This window comes from Canis lupus, chromosome 14, assembly GCF_011100685.1.
Source record: "Canis lupus familiaris isolate Mischka breed German Shepherd chromosome 14, alternate assembly UU_Cfam_GSD_1.0, whole genome shotgun sequence".
NCBI classification, from domain to species: Eukaryota; Metazoa; Chordata; class Mammalia; order Carnivora; family Canidae; genus Canis; species Canis lupus.
The window spans coordinates 46,158,902-46,175,344 of NC_049235.1; the positions used below are offsets into that span (position 1 = coordinate 46,158,902).

The following is a 16,443-nucleotide window of genomic DNA, read 5'->3' on the forward strand; positions in this document are numbered from 1 at the left end:
CACCTCTACTATTAGCAAGATAAGAACAACAGAAGTTGTTACTTCTGTTGCCACTAAAATTGCTCCTATTGGGCAGCTCCAGTGGCTCAGCGGTTTAGCATCGCCTTCAACCCAGGGCATGATCCTGGAGTCCCAGGATCGAGTCCCGTGTCAGGCTGCCTGCATGGAGCCTGCTTCTTCCTCTGCCTGTGTCTTTGCCTATCCCCCTATGTATCTCTCATTAATAAAAAAAAATAATAGAATCTTTAAAATAAATAAAAAATAAAAAAATAAAATTGCTCCTATTGCCAGCAAATATTTATTGAATGAAAATCCATGTCAGTCTGTGCTGTGTTAAACATTCTCCAGGTATCCTGACATCTAATCGTTGCAACGATCCATGAAATAGAAGCTCCATTTTACAAATGAGAGATCTGAGTGAGCAATTGAATAGGGTGAGGGCAGCTGATTCCCTGCTCCATGAGACTCCAAAGCCAACATTTTTAAGAACTGTTGTTCTCCATGGACTACATTTTTATTCATTTCAGAAGTTTGCCTCCAAACATATATGAAGCTTGCCAATTTCTCTTTCTTCTGCATGACTAGAGAGCCCTTGTATGTGCTCACCTTTTAAAAACTTAACTACAAAAAATAAAAAAAATAAAAAAAAATAAAAACTTAACTACATGTGTGAGGTCACTTCACCCCCTGTCTCTTGGGTTACAATACTTGAGTTCTAGCCTTCCTGGGAGTTTGGAGAAATGACTCATTAGCTTCACGATGCAGTTCCCTTTGATGTGAAGTTTTAATTTATGAACATTCTTCTTATCACAGTCCCTCCTTGGTTAGTACTCCACCCCCAGCCACTGTTCCACTCCTCTGCTCTGCCCTTCCACATTTGTCCTGAGAACACGTATCTCTTCTTTTGTTTTTGACCTTTTCATCCTGCGTGCTCATAGCTCTGACTCCCACAGTACCCTGTCTGTGTAGTTCTCTCTCATACTGCTTTCTGAGGACCTTAATATGACTTCTTGACAAGATGCTAATACGGTGGATCTCAGCTTTTTAAGATTTTTTGGAGGCCATGTCCTTCTTTCAAAGTACTGCTTTTGAATTTTATTAACAGTTGCTACCTTTGATTCTCCTAATTGTCAGGGTTGGGAGTTGGATGGAGGAATGAGTGGTTGTTTCCAGCCCCTATCTGTTGACTGAGTTCTGGCATCCCTGTTACCCCAGCTGCACAGGTTTGGGGCCTTAATGTTATTTCTCATGCTCTTGGCATTTCTCTCCCATGTTGCGAATCAGTCATCAAGTCAGCTTGATTGTCTCTTTGTATTGTTTTTCTAATAAATAATTTCCTTCCCATTTCCATGGCAGCCAGAGCTTCATCCTATTGCCTGCAACTGACCTCAGTCTTTTCTCCTTCATCCCTTCCTGCGTGCCACTGCCCTTTGCAAGAGCATACGCCAGCTGCCTTCACTGTCTCTTGCAGTTTCTCAAAGTTTGTTTTATAAAATGCTAGTGCTGAGGAAGAGTAATGAATAATATTTTCAAAACATGGCTCTATGATTAAATACCTGAGGGAAATGCCAGGTCAAATATATTTCTTTGCTGCAGAATTTGCAGAGCCCTTTATATGCCAATGCACAGGGTAAACTTTCAGGAGGGTGATGGAGTATGGAGTGCCTCCTGAACTAATTTGAGCCACAGAGATTTTTTTTTTTTTAATTTCTACTTATTTTGGCAGAGCAACAGGCAGGATTGATGTTTCATAGGAAACACATTAAGGAATGTTGGTTCTTTGGTATATATTTAACCTTCTCAGGCTGGCAATACATCCCAGGCCAATTTATTTAGACAGTTTGGGTATCTCCCATATTCCGAAGTAACTCCCCACTCTGGTCAGATAGGTCTCTTGCTCTTCTTGTGCAAGCTGCCACATGACTTGATTAGCATTCTTCTTTTCCCCCAAAAGTATTATTCCATGCTAGCCCCAAATCTACATTTTATGTTATCTTTTATAGATGGACTCAACTCATGTTGTCTTTTCAACAAATCTATGTTTTATATGTACGTTACAGTCTTAGCGCTATTTTAGCCAACAGGGGATGTCTATTTGCTGGATTTGTGTAACATAATTATAAAACTAATGATAACTATTCTCTGAGCATCTCTTATATTCTCAGACTTTTGCAATGCGATCTTTATTTTTATAACCAACCTGCAAGGTAGTTGTTCTTAGACTCATGTTACAGGTGAGTAGACTGATATTGGTAGTCTGTGCATGATTTTGTAGTCATTAAGTGGCAAGACTAAGATTCAAATCCAGGACTGTCTTCAAAGCAACATACTTGAAGTTTGCAAAGCTCTAACGTGGCTCTAAAGTTGGAAGCCGAGTTAACTTAGAGATGTGAAGCCCGCCTCTTCAGCTCAGCATAGCTCTCTTAAGTGATAAATAAGAATTTCTGGTTTATAGACAGCAGATATATTAAGATCAGAGCTTGGACAGCAGGAGTGGCAAAAATGCATCTTCTATAACAAGTTCGGTTGAGTGTCTGGTATTCTGGAAGGTGCCCTAGAGGAAATGGATTAAAAACTGGTACAGTCTCTGAGTTTAGAAACTTGCAATGTAGTTGGGGATATGAAATATAAACATACCAAATAAGAGAGCCATATGATATAGCTTATAATTAGCTTCTAGGTAGTGTTTTTAAATGGAAGGTGATGGATTCCTTGGTCAGTCTTGGGACAGATGGCCATGATCCTATACATTTGATTGGATAGATTCACTTGTGTATATTTGGGAGGAATAGTGCCTACATATTTTTTTTCAGGTTCCCAAAGAGCTCTGTGATTCTAGCTAGTTAACAACAGCTGTGTGTTGGGATGCTGTGGTCCAGGGTTATCAGTGGAAGCATCCAGTGATAATGAGGAAGGCACTGGCCTCAGAGCCATAGAGACTAGGTTGGACTTTGTCTTTACTGCTATGGGCTATGTGACCATGGTCAACATGGCCACCTCCCTGAACTCACTGGTCAGGAATTAGGGTAATGATATACAGTGTGCAGAGAAGTAGTGAGGATTAAGGGAGATAGGGAAAATGTGGAAAGAATCTGGCATGGTGCCTGGCATAAAGTAGTCCCTTTAGATGAGGCTCCTTGGCTATTTATTGCTAAATTTATTAATTTCCTATTGCTGCTGTAGCAAATTACCATAAGCTTCATGACTTGAAACAACACACCTTGTTCTGAAGGTCAAAAGTCTGAAATGATTCTGAATGGGCCAAAATGAAGGTATCAGCGAGGCTGTGGTTCTTCTGGAGCCTCTGGGGGGAGAATCTGTATTCTATTTTTTTGTTTGTTTTGTTTTCCACCTTTTTCAGCACCTAGAGGCCACCCACATTTTTTGGCTTGAGGCCTCTTTCTATTTTCAAAGCCAGCAATGGCAAGTTGAGTCCACCTGTTGCTGTGTCCCTGTGAGACTCATTTTTCCTGCCTTTCTCTTTCACTTTTGAGGACCCTTGAGATAACATTTGTCCTGCCTGGATTATCCAGGAAAATCTCCTCGTCTTCAGGTCAGCTGCTTAGCAACCCTGATTTCATCTGTAGCTTTAATTTCTTTTTCTGAGAACATTCATTACTGTCTAATTAGTTAACTGATTAAGTAAAATCCTGTTGATAACCTGCTGTATGCTAGTCACTACCCATCTATTTTAGTGAGTTCAGTGTGGGCAGTTTATTTTTTCTACTAAAAGGTATCCTTTAATTAACCGATTCGTTCAACAAATATTTATAGATACTTAATATGTATGATGGCAGGCATCGCTGTGAGTAATGTGGAGATGAATCCATGTAATATATATGTATATACCTCCAATTTACAAGGCAGTGTGCCAGGCACTGAGAACAAAGTTTACATATAAGGATTTTAAAACCTGGTTTAGGAGTTAAGGACACATTCTAACTATATGCTAGGGAAAAAAACTGAATTATCATAAGCCTGTGATGGGTTTTGCGAAGATATTTTTAACCCTTAAACTGAAAAAAACATCACGTGTCGATAGGGTAGAGCATTTGAAATAAAGACTGGCCCAGATCATCTGAGCTATGTAGTCAGTTTTGCCTTTGGGGTTTTGAGGAAAGAGAAATTACTTTGGCTAAGGCATCGGGAAAGGTGCTATGGGGAGTCGGCATTTGCCCCAGGAAGTGAAGGATCCATGTACTGGGAACCATAAGTGTGAGATAGGTGCATGCTCCTGTAGGAGCACAGGTGAGAGGTAGGGTAGCCCTGGGCTCAGGTGGGAGGCCCTAGGAAGTCTGCTATGATTTTGAGGTTGGATTTATTTTAGATTAGATCTTGAAGGTAGGGACTTCTTTCTTTGCTCCTCCGTTTGAAGTTGGTGAGTATATGGAAAGTATGTGAAAAGACATTTACTCCTTAATGGTAACCCTACTCAGCTTTTACGAAAGATGTGTGTTAGTTTCAGATCCCCACTCAACTTTTTCAAAATCTGTTTTCATGTGTAGATTTGTAAGTCTATCTGGCGAATTATAGATTGGTGGAAAGAGAACCACTACCCCCTTCCTGCCCCCCTCCCTCCACCCTACCTGTTCACACAATAAAGTTAGATTAAGGTTTTACCTAAGAAGGCAAGGAGGCAAAATCTTCTAGGTATCCAGGTGCCACTTAGTGGAGCATCTGTTGGCCCTCAGGTCCTGTGGGTGAGGAACACCTCTGTGTCAGGAATACCTCTGGGTGAGGCCAGAACCTCTGGCATGGAGACGTTCAGTCCTTGCTGGGCCACTCACAGCCTTTTTAGGTCAGACGCTTACATCATGTTCAGGAGGAGCCTAGACCAACAGCATAAGGGCCTGTGTTAAGGACAAAGTTTTGAATCCCAGCTTTTCCTTGTTCTTTACTCAAACTTGGCACATCATTGCGAATTTTACCCACTTGGGTTTCCCTGCATGACACAGCGATCCAGAGTCCCACAGGGCCTGTTTCCCTGCAATTTGTATTGAGAGGAGTTTAAAGCCATTTTTTTTTTTATTTGATAGATTTTTTTTTTTTTTTTTGTGATTAGGGTATTTCTGGAAATGTGCTGATCTGCGTGGTGTTGTGGTAGCATAAGTAGGAGAGACTGTCCTCTTTGCAGAAGTAAAAGACGGAGGATGACAGTCATTGTGTATGTTTTCAAAGTGATTTTAATGATGGGGGAAATCTTGTGACATGTCAAGTGAAGAGGAAATAAAATTTCATGTACAGGATAATCTTGACCACAGTCAAGATTAAAATACACATACACACACACATAAGCACACAAATTCAGCCCAAAATTGTAAACAGTGGTTATTTCTTGGTCAGTGAACCATGAACAATACTTTTTTTCTTCTGTTTTTGTTTGGCTGTGTTTGGGGGGTGGGGGTTTGGAGGCCTTTCGATTTCTTTTATTTTCTTTATAACATGGAGTTGTATAATTTCCCCTTAATTTTCTTTGACGGATGTTTTGGGAATAATCACTGCTCTCAGAAGGAAGGCATTTCATTAGAATAAATATACTCATGGCAGAAATACATATACCTGATGAGGTTAAGAGAAAAATATTGGAATTAGGTTTTTAGAAGCAGCCTGACTCTTTTAATTCTCATAGTGATCTTATTAAAGTATGTAACATCAAAGCACTGGTTTAATCCAGTATTTTTCATTTTTTAAGACAAATATTCATATTACAAAAGTATACCTAATCACTGTAAATAGTGAAACGTAATGTAAATAATAAGGTAAATACACATAAACAAGAAAGAGGAAAATACATGTCACACGTAATTCCATTACTTAAGAGAAAAAATACTACTCTTAATATTTGGGTTTATATACTTATAATGTTTTTTTATGCTAAGACATTGTGTACACATAAGTAAAACAAACCAAACCAAAAATGGCATTTGATGATTTGATTTAAAGGACCAGGAAAAAACGTACTACTATGTGTAAATTGGAATTTTCCCTCTATCCTTTGACTTACACATATTCAAAGTTAGTTATGGAATGGTCCATTGGTCTAGCTCCGACTATCATTCCAAACTTTCCAGGAGAGTGTAACCTGACATCTGGACATTTTGGACTGCAGCTTATTTCACTGGGTCTGCTGGGGACAAAAAATACACACACACACACACACGAGCTTGCAATGTTCATTTGTGTCCCTTAAGGGTTACTCTAGCTTTTGTCCTTCCCAGCTGGGCAGGTCTATGTAACCCCGAGATTCTCACTTCAAGTCATTCTCCTGTGCATGTGTTCACGACTCCTCCAGGCTGTGGCATAGGGACCTTGAGATGCCAGGAAAAAAGGCCAAGGTTTCAAAAGTACTTTAGCTCATGATACAAATGGCCCCACATGTAACACATAATTCTCAAGCATCTTCCTAGTCATGAAATTTTGTTGGCCTCTTCTATCTTGCTGTTACAGAAAAAAAAACCATTCTGATCTCCAAATCCCTCTCTTCTACAAGTTAGGGCCTCTTGAAAAATATCTTCCCTGACAGCCCAGTTCACACGTGACTTCCCTTGCCTGGTCTCCCTGGATGTCCCTCATTGCTTTCTGCCCAGCTATGAGTAAGCTCAAGCTTCCCCAGGGCCACTGGAGGCAGTACATTTTCTCTTGCTTCTTTGAGGATTTGCTGGGTCAGATAACTGTCCTTTTACTACAAGTGCCCACATTTGACTCTTAAAACTGTAACAACAACAAAAACAAAAACAGGAAAGCAAAAGGAAGAAAGGAAGAAAAAGTATTACTCATGGTTCTGCCCCTGAGAAATAACCACAGCTGACAATTTTCGCGTGTGTGTATTTGTCTATTTATTTTAACACAGTTAAGATTACCCTGTAGACAGGGGTGCCTGGGTGGCTCGGTCAGTTGAATGTCCCACTCTTGGTTTTGACTCAGGCCATGATCTCAGGGTCGTGAGATCGAGTCCTGTGTTGGGCTGTGTGCTCAGTTGGGAGTCTGCTCAAGATGCTCTCTCTCTTCCTCTGCCCCTCCCCCCATTCTCTTGCTTTCTCTCTCTAAAATAAATAAATAAATCTTTTTAAAAAAAAAAAGATGATCCCGTAGACAGAATTTTGTTTCCCATTTCCACTGAACATACCATAAACATTTCTTCCATCACAAACATTACCATACACTTTTTCAATGACTAGATAATAGTTCACTTTATGGATCTACTACCAAGTGCTTAGCTACTTATAAGAGACAATCTTAAATATCCATTTTTTTATGATGTATCCAGGATCACTAGGCATGTAAAACAATGCTAGGGGAAGTAGTTAATTCTCAGTAAGTGCTAACTAGTACTGGTTTTGTTAATGATAATTTTTAAAAGATTTTATTTATTTATTCATGAGAGACACAGAGAAAGAGGCAGAGACATAGGCAAAGGCAGAAGCAGGCTCCCTGTGGGGGAGCAGACGGTCAGCCACTGAGCCAGCCAGGTTGCTAATGATAATTTTGATGCAGCTGTTGTCAGAAAACCAGGAGAAGCCATGGGTTGTCTCTGGTGCAAGGAGAAGATTGCCACTGCAGAAGGTGTAGGCATCCCCTATTCCTGCATCCAGCTGAGAAGGGATTTCCTCAGAAGTATTTCAGCTCTCATTAGTATCTTGGCCTTTCCAGGCTGAGCTCCATCTGTTTCAAGCTCAAAAGCTCAAAACCCTTGATTGGTTCTGAGTCTTTGAAAACTCTGAAAAAGCCCTTCTCTTGAATTTGGTGCATCTGGTGGTCATGTTAACGGTCTTTTTGTAGCACATGATAGTATTAACTCAGACCTAGATTTTCCTGATGCCACTCAGGGTGTCCCAAAGAACTGCCTTGCCCCTTGTTGACCAAAAAACACCATTTCCTTGCCAAGGAGAGATTCCTTGTGTTAGACTGTGAGGGAAATGTGTGATAGGACAATTTTGAAAGCACTCACATGGAGAAAGGACTGGAACATGCATTCTGGGGTGGTTAGGTGGTGTGGATATCAGATTAGGAAGGTGGAGGTGGGGTCCAATGTGAAGCAACAAACTGAGTAGAGTTGGAGTCACTTGGGATAAAAAAAAAACAATCAAGAAAGGGACAAGAAGGGAACAGAAATGGAGGGCACATTAAAATTTCGTTGCTAAGCTCTCCAAGCTTCTCCCCCCCCACCCACTTCTTCCACCCTCTTACCCCAAGTAATACCTTTTAAATCTTAAAGTATCTGCTCATTGAAACTCTCCTACACACCAAACACTGTATCTTTTTGAGTCTATCAGATACTGACAAGGAAAGCTTAGGGCAACTAATTAATTCACCAGATTCCAAATACATGTGATTTATGTGGCGTCAAATGTAATTGACATATGAAATGACATAATGTATCATAAAACAACATTACTCTCCAAACACTTTAGAAATTAAAAGCACATGTTTGCCTTGGATCCCACTGGTTTTGTCCAATCAGTTGGCACATCCTCCCTCTGTATTGACTTTTAATTCTTCTCTTACATATTCAGAGCAATTGCTGATAGGATAGTTTCGTATTCTGAACCCATGCTGGTGTTGACTGGAAATTGATCTTTTTATTTAGTTCTTTTATCATGTGGGTTCCTTTATCTAAATGAATTCCTCATTTCCTGGTTGTTCATGCCTCTCTGCAAACAGATAAAACATCTTTACATGGAGAACAAATCAATGTCATACATTGTTTTTTAAAAAAAGAAGCAGTATTTAATTTTCTATAAAAATCTTTGAGAGGCCACCTGGGTGGCTCAGGGGTTGAGTGTCTGCTTCAGACTCAGGGTGTGATCCTGGAGACCCGGGATCGAGTCCTGCATCAGGCTCCCTGCGGGGAGCCTGCTTCTCCCTCTGCTGTATCTCTGCCTTTCTCTCTTTCTCTCTCTCTCTCTCTCTCTCTGTCTCATGAACACATAAATAAAATCTTAAAAAAAAAAAAAAGTCTTTGAGGTGCCCCTAGTATAAAACTTTACCTGGGTTTCACAAAAAAATTGAATGAAAGGTATTTTGAAATGATGAATGCTTTGGGATTTCTTAAATTTATTAAATGATGGCTTTTACAATTTATTTTTATCCAATTTTAGGTTTTGAGACACTGATCAAAATATAGGAGCCTTGTATTTGTAAAAAGAAGGAAAACATAGATACTATCAATTTCATCAGTACTTTGTTTCCTAATGGTATTAAACATGTATCTGCTCGGCAATTCTATTATTGGTCCTTAGTGAATTAATACACCATGAATGAATATAATACCTTAAAAAATGAGTAACGTCTAGAATACCATATTCCACATTTTTCAAATCAATTCAATGAAAATAATACTATTGCTTTGCTGTATTGTCATTTGCGTTGCTACCTTTTATTTATTTTTTTGTTTCTGTTCATGTGGCCTATGAGGGAAGGCCAGTTCTGTGTACTGAATTTCCTTACCTTCATTTCTCCATCCCTTACACTAACACCATAGAAACATCATATCAAGTCTCCAAAGTAGACATGGCTTTAGAATTTGGAAGTGTCACGAATAACCTTTGAGTATGCAATACCTGAGGTATTGCATGTCCTGGGAGGTGGGGTACAGACGTTTAAAACAAGCAAACTTTTTTTTTTTTTTTAAGCTGCTTTCCACTAGTGTGAATCTGCTAAGGCCCTCCCTTCCCTGACAGGTGCCCCCTCTGGGGTTAGGGCAGGGCCCCCTGATTGCTCTTTCGAGTCCTGTGCTCCGCTCACGACCTGCTTTTGTCTCTCACTCATCCGCAGAGCCCGGCGTGTGCACGGTGTTCGGAGATCCCCACTACAACACTTTTGACGGCCGGACATTTAACTTTCAGGGGACGTGTCAGTACGTTTTGACGAAAGACTGCTCCTCCCCTGCCTCGCCCTTCCAGGTGCTGGTGAAGAACGACGCCCGCCGCACCCGCTCGTTCTCCTGGACCAAGTCGGTGGAGCTGGTGCTGGGCGCCAGTACCGTCAGCCTGCAGCAGCACCTGACCGTGCGCTGGAACGGCTCGCGCATCGCGCTGCCCTGCCAGGCGCCGCACTTCCACATCGACCTGGACGGCTACCTGCTCAAAGTGACCACCCAGGCAGGTGGGCTCCGCGGCCCCCCCTGCCTCCTGCCCTCACCGGGGCCTGGGCAGGGGCCGCGAGGTCGCTGGAGCCCCCGGTAGGCCGTGGGGCCCCGCGCCAGCCGCACCAGGCTTGCAGCCCGCTGACACCCCTGTCCCCCAACAGCAGCCGTGCTCTGCAGCTTACCTCCTTCTTGGGTTTGTCACGATGCTAGGCCGTGGGTGTCCAGCTCAGAGTTGACAGTGTTTCTCCCAGCTCGGCCAGTAATGTGCACTTTCACGTCTGTGAAACGTGAGACGTGGCGTGTTTTCTGGTTAGCATCTGTCCAAGGGGGGGGGGCATCCTCAACAGGAAAGTGCAGATATGCGGGTGTGCAGGTGGGAGTGTGCGTGGCTGTGTGACCAGCGGTCCTGGCCATTCTGGACCCTGGGGAAGGTGCCCGCTGAGTCGATGGCTAGAACCACTCTGGAGGTTCTGCTGGAGGATGCTTAGGGGGCTCTGAGAGCCCTTTCCCCCAGCCTTGGGTACATGGAGCTGCTTGCTGCTACCTTTTCTCAGCATCTCATGTGGCCTGGGGCCTCCTGGACTCTGTATTTCCACCCCATGGGCAGACCCCCCGCCAGGCCAAACTGTGAATAGTTGCTAGTGGGTTACTCCTAGGGGCTCAGGGAAAACCCTCGTTCTTGCCTGTGGGGTGCCACCAAAAGGGGCTTCTTAGAAGCAGAAGTTCATCCTTCAATATCGGCCCCAAAGAATGAATTCAGCATATTTACACATTCAGTTACATCATGTGTGGGTCCTTCCGCGCTACCCTCGGTTAATCCATGTTGTTCGTCGATTTGATACTGAACTGCGTGTTCTTCTGGTGTATGCTATTTCTGTCAGCGTGATACTTGAGGAATCAACATATTTCTTGCTTTTTATATTGATGAAAATGTAACCGTGTAAAAAAGCATCAATTGCATTCCAGTTCCTTTGGATAGTGAGGATCCAAAAGGGAAACACTTGATAGAACAGGCACTTTTGGGGGAACTATAGAGACTTCTCTGCCGCCTATTCAGAACGCTGTTAATTGTTTCAGTTCAAGCCAAAATACATTTGACAAATTGATCTGAGTTTATGGAATGCCAGCTTAGCTAAACAAAGGCAGGAAGCCAAGGCGAAACCCAGGGAGCTTTTATTTAGAGAGCACAACATGGTTTCAGTGAGAAAAAGTTAAATATTAATGTATTGGAGCATTCTATAAAGGGAGAAGGATGTCCAACTTCACTTTGAAAGTGGCAGGTGTGAAGAGCTCTATTTATTCAATTTTAGAGGGATTAGTCCTCTTCAGAAAAATTCAGACACCTGTTGTTTTATTCAAATGATATGTCCCTCTGTAGATGTAGGCCCTGGTCATTTCTTTGAAGAAGGCAACACTTTGTGGCTCCCCGTAAATTGTGTACAAGATGACTTATTATTACAGAGTACTAATTAGAAGCACCTTGCTTATCAGTTTGCATGCCAGCTGAACACAGTGGATTCTGCTGATATGGAAATTGTTGGTCCACCACAGTCCAACGCTCACAGGGATCCTGGATACTGGAAAATTGCTAACAGTCTAGGAGGTTCGATACTGTTTGGCCCCTAGCTGGCAATACCTTATGGAATAACTGTCCTCTTGTCAGGATTCCACATTGTGAAAATGAGTGAAGGTTTGAGGCTGCTAAGAAAATAATACTAGATCATAAACACCATAATTAGATTAGTGAATTTAACTCTTCTCGGCCTTGAATTCAGTTTTACAATTTCCTTTATTTTTTCCATCTCTTACCATGTTGCAAGTAAGTTACGTGATGCCCGTAATACCCAGCTGAACAATTTCCCGTAGCATAAACTTTCGGCTTCCTAGGGAAAACCGTATTCCTCTGGGCTCTAAACTTGCTTCGAGATTATACCTGGAACGGAAGGATTCCATTTCCAGACCCTAGTCTTCCCCCGAAACCAATCTCCGTTTGTACTGCCCCTGAGGGATATTTTCTTTCTATCACCTATTGATTGTCCATTTAAAATATCATGGTCTATCCTTGGAGTGTTCTTATCCCATAGATTATTATTTTTTTAATTTTATAAACTCATATGATCAAAGGGCCTTTTCTTCAAAATAGCAGCTTAAATCAAGCCTACAGCTGGAGGATGGGAAATGGGGAGGAATGACTCCTTGCCCCTATGGTTTATGAACTCGGCACTTCATGACGGAATCATTTGGCAGAGGAGCACAGGTGGCTGTGCAGCTTGGTGGGATTATGCAGGAGTTGCTTACCTAATAACGACCGGGGTGGTACAGAGGGCACAGAGCAGGCTTAGTAGCTTGAGAAAGCACTGCTCACCCCCATCACACTCCTACCCCAACTCTTGGCACTTAGTGAATAATTTAAAAATATTTCCTTTCTGCCATCTGTTCACTTCATCAACTCTACCTGAGAGAGTTACGTCAGATCCACCCGAAGGCATTAACACGTGGGAGTGTGGTTTTTTTTTTTTTTTTTTGGAGTGTGGTTTTTTATTTTACTTTTGGTAGAGTTCTATACTTTATGAACCCAGAGACTACATGTATTTTTCTTTTTCTTTTTTTCCTTTGGTGTAAAACCTGAACAGAAAAACCATCCATTTTTAAGCAACATGATGGTATGTATGTCTGTAGATTTTGTACCTCCTCTGTCTTCTAAGTAAACAACAGGCAGAAGCAACAATGACAACCGAAAAACAAAAAGCAAAACAAAAACAACACAAGAACAACAACTCCCCTTCCCTCCCCTATCCTCCCCACCCCTCTGCTCTTGCCAAACTAGTGGTCTGGAGCCTGGTCACACATTTGAAGGGTAAAAAACAAGTTGGTAAAACATTCACTGGTGAGAAGGGATAATTGGAAGGTGCCTCGTGCAGTGGAAGGAATGTGGTTGCTGCTTACACCCCCAGATGGGACATATGCTGCGGCTTTGGCCTTCTGACTCTGCCAGTTATTTCTACCTAATTTCCCAGGCAGAGGAATTGGGAAACTCATCCCAGCTGCAGAAAGGGACTAACCCCGGCCCCTTCCACAATGTTTTCATCTCATCAGATGCCTATTTATTTATTTTTAAAGATTATATTTATTTTTATATTTATTTAAGAGAGAGAGGGAACGAGAGAGGGAATGAGAGAGGGAGAGAGAGCACAAGCAGGGGGAGTGGCGGACAGAGGGAGAGGGAGAAGCAGGCTCCCCGCAGAGCAGGGAACCCAATGTGGGGCTCCTTCCCAGGACCCCGGGATCACGACTTGAGTCAAAAGCAGACATTTAACAGACTGAGCCACCCAGGTGTCCTAAGATGCCTCTTTAAAATACCTTTTGGAAGAGCAATTTCTTCAATTACAGCGTCTGTATTATTTTGCTGGCCACTATTGTAATTTACTTTACATGGATTTTACTCATGTAGAGGGTGATGACAATCATGCAAACATGTATGTACACGATACAGCAATAGACAAAGGCATCTGTAGTTGGGTAAGTCATCCCTATACAATAGGAAACTTAGCATTGGTCCATGAAAATCCACTGTATATAATAATACAAAAAAAAAAAGAGGAGGAAAAGAGAGTGAATTACAGATTATTCCCTTACTATGGGGACCATGTTTTATGACTGAGAGACCAAGAGTTTTGTGAAGAGTTTACTAGAAACAGTGGGTCTGCATCTTCCCAAGCATGCATGGCCACCAGTCCAGTTCATGAAAAGAACGTAATGATTCACTTGTTCACTGTGGGTTGATTTCTGATGGACTTAGTTGCCCAAAGTCTCATATTTGTTATGTCATTGTCAGTAATGATGTTGGAACTCCTTTAGATATAAATTCTCGACCATTGTGGCATTTGGAAGAATAGTATTTGCCTACTGTCTAGGAAAGAGATTTGCAGTTTGGAAAATTTTGCAACATGGAAAGTCTTTGGAAGTATGCTCTAAAAGTTAGAATGTTATATGGAATTGATTTTCTTCCCTCATTTTTCTTGCTGGGCAGCTGCCTGCTACAGGCTTCTGAGGTCATGCTTCTTCTATACCTTAGAGAGCATATTACAAATCATATTATAGGTTGCTTGTCCTTTTTCAAAATTGTTATTTCAGTGTCTTAACTAGCATGAAATTCATAATTTCTTTGGCTTTGCAGATTCGGTGTATCAATTTGCAGGGTAATTCATCCATTTAGTGAGTATATACTATGTGCCAGATAATGTGTTAGATGATGGGGTATGAAGAAACAGAAATCACTTTGTAGGAGAGTTGTGGGCTGACACCATTGTCTCACAGAGATCCATCGAGGAGGTCAGTTCAGTGGTGGATATTCTCACAATGTGTCTTCCTCTGATCACCTTGTCCCATTGCTCTACTGTCTTCATCAAATTACTCCTGAGAGAGACTTTCTTTTCTTTCCAAGTTTTTGTTTAAATTCTAGTTAGTCAACATACAGGGTAATGTTAGTTTCAGTTGTAGTATTTAGTGATTTATCACTTACATACAACACTCAGTGCTCATCACAGCAAATGCCCTATTTAATTCCTATCACCCATTTAACACCCCCCTCTGCGCCCTCCCCTCTGGTAACCATCCATTTGTTCTCTATAGCTAAGAGTCTGTTTCTTGGTTTGCCTCTGTCTAAGAGAGACTTTCTTATGACCTTTTTTTTTTTTTTTTTCCCAACTCTATTTAATTGCTTTTCTGAATCTAGCTCCTCTTCCAAACCAAGAAACCTTCTCTACCATTAGCCTTGGACTAAGAATGCTTCCATTCCTTTCATTTACCACACAGTGATTTCCATTATGGGCCTCTCTGTTTATTTCTCGAGGAACCGGATTTTAGACCACTGGTTTATTCTATCAATAACTCCCTAAAGTGGATTTGTAACTCTTTCTTGTGGCAGTTGTGTGGCCTACTCACCGGAATGCTATTTGGCCAGCCTTCTCTTCTCTTGGATCATGTTCATACTTAAGGAATATTGGCTTTAGAATCCTACTTCTGGGCATTTCTTACTAATCTTACATCACTCTGATTTTGTCTTATGCCAATTTTCTATCCAGACAAGATCTATTCTCTCCTCCTCTGCCCCTTTCTTCTTTCCCATCACTGCCTCATCAGCCAACTTCTGGACATCTTCTGGACATTTGCTCACCAGCCTAATCTTGCAAGATCTTCTAGGGGGAAAGTCATGTTGCTTTTTCCAGAGGCCCAGAACAGGCTAAAATGAAAGACTAGATTTTGTTAGAATCCCAAGAGGGCAAGATTTAAAAACACACACATGGGAAAACTTTCTCTTTTTCTGTTAAAAAACGGACTTTTGCCTTGCGTTGTCATTCTTAGGAGACAGTGACAGTGATTAAGTAGAAGTCCCAGTCCCAGAAGTCCCAGAAATGCACTTCAACTTGTAGATGTTCTCCTGGTGCTCGTGTCACAGAACTGGCACCTACTTCATCCATTCTCTGGGAAACTCAGGCACTGCTAGGGCATTATCAGGAAAACAGGAAGAAAAGCTTCCAATACACACCTGAGAAATAAAGAAAAACTCTGACCAGAAGAGTGTAATATTTGCTCTGGATCAAACCTGAATAGGCTGTTCATAAAGTCCTCACCTTTATCTAATGGGCAGTGTCTTCACACACAGTATCAGGATGTGTATGAGAACATTTCTTCTTGACATTCTAGTCAGACTGATCTTTGTTGTGTGACAGCATAACTTGGCTGTTCTTGGGCAGCCCGGGTGGCTCAGTGGTTTAGCACCACCTTCGGCCCAGGGTGTAATCCTGGAGACCCGGGGTCCCTGAAGGAAGCCTGCTTCTCCCTCTGCCTGTGTCTCTACCTCTCTCTCTCTCTCTGTGTCTCTTATGAATAAATAAAATCTTTAAAAAAATAATAACTTGGCTGTTCTCTATGTGATATAGAAATTCCAGTACTCAATGGGATCATAGGCTGATGGATCTTAAGATCTTGGGCCACGTATCTGAAAAACGCATGAAAGCTTATAGACAAAGCCTTTAGTATTCTAGATTGTCAGTTCAGCAAACCAAGAGGAGCCTAGGTTCTCTACCTTCCAGAGCAAAAATTATTTCTTTGGTGAAGAGGGTCGTTCTGTCCTGCTGATACTATCTAGCACAAGAGGACCTTTCCCACAGGGCCTGACAGCCTCCAATGCCTTCTCAAATGTTGAAGTTTATGATCAGCTCAGGGCTGTGAAGGTTGGAAGTGTTCCACCACAACTCTACCCTGGGAAACAACTGTCCTCATCTCAGGGATGTCTTTTAAAAATGAGGAGCCAAACATTTCATTTCAGATATTTCCATATGAGTGTTTTCCTT

The 16,443-nt window shown here is 41.8% G+C and overlaps 1 protein-coding gene across 2 annotated transcripts in view; it reads left to right on the forward strand.

The window, feature by feature from the left end:
* Positions 1 to 16,443, forward strand: part of BMPER (BMP binding endothelial regulator) — a 244,690-nt gene that overhangs the window by 152,750 nt on the left and 75,497 nt on the right. For both annotated transcript variants that reach the window (XM_038557315.1, XM_038557314.1), the window contains exon 12: positions 9,775 to 10,104. In XM_038557315.1, the coding sequence (XP_038413243.1) occupies positions 9,775 to 10,104 (330 nt within the window). The remainder of the gene's footprint in view (positions 1 to 9,774; positions 10,105 to 16,443) is intronic.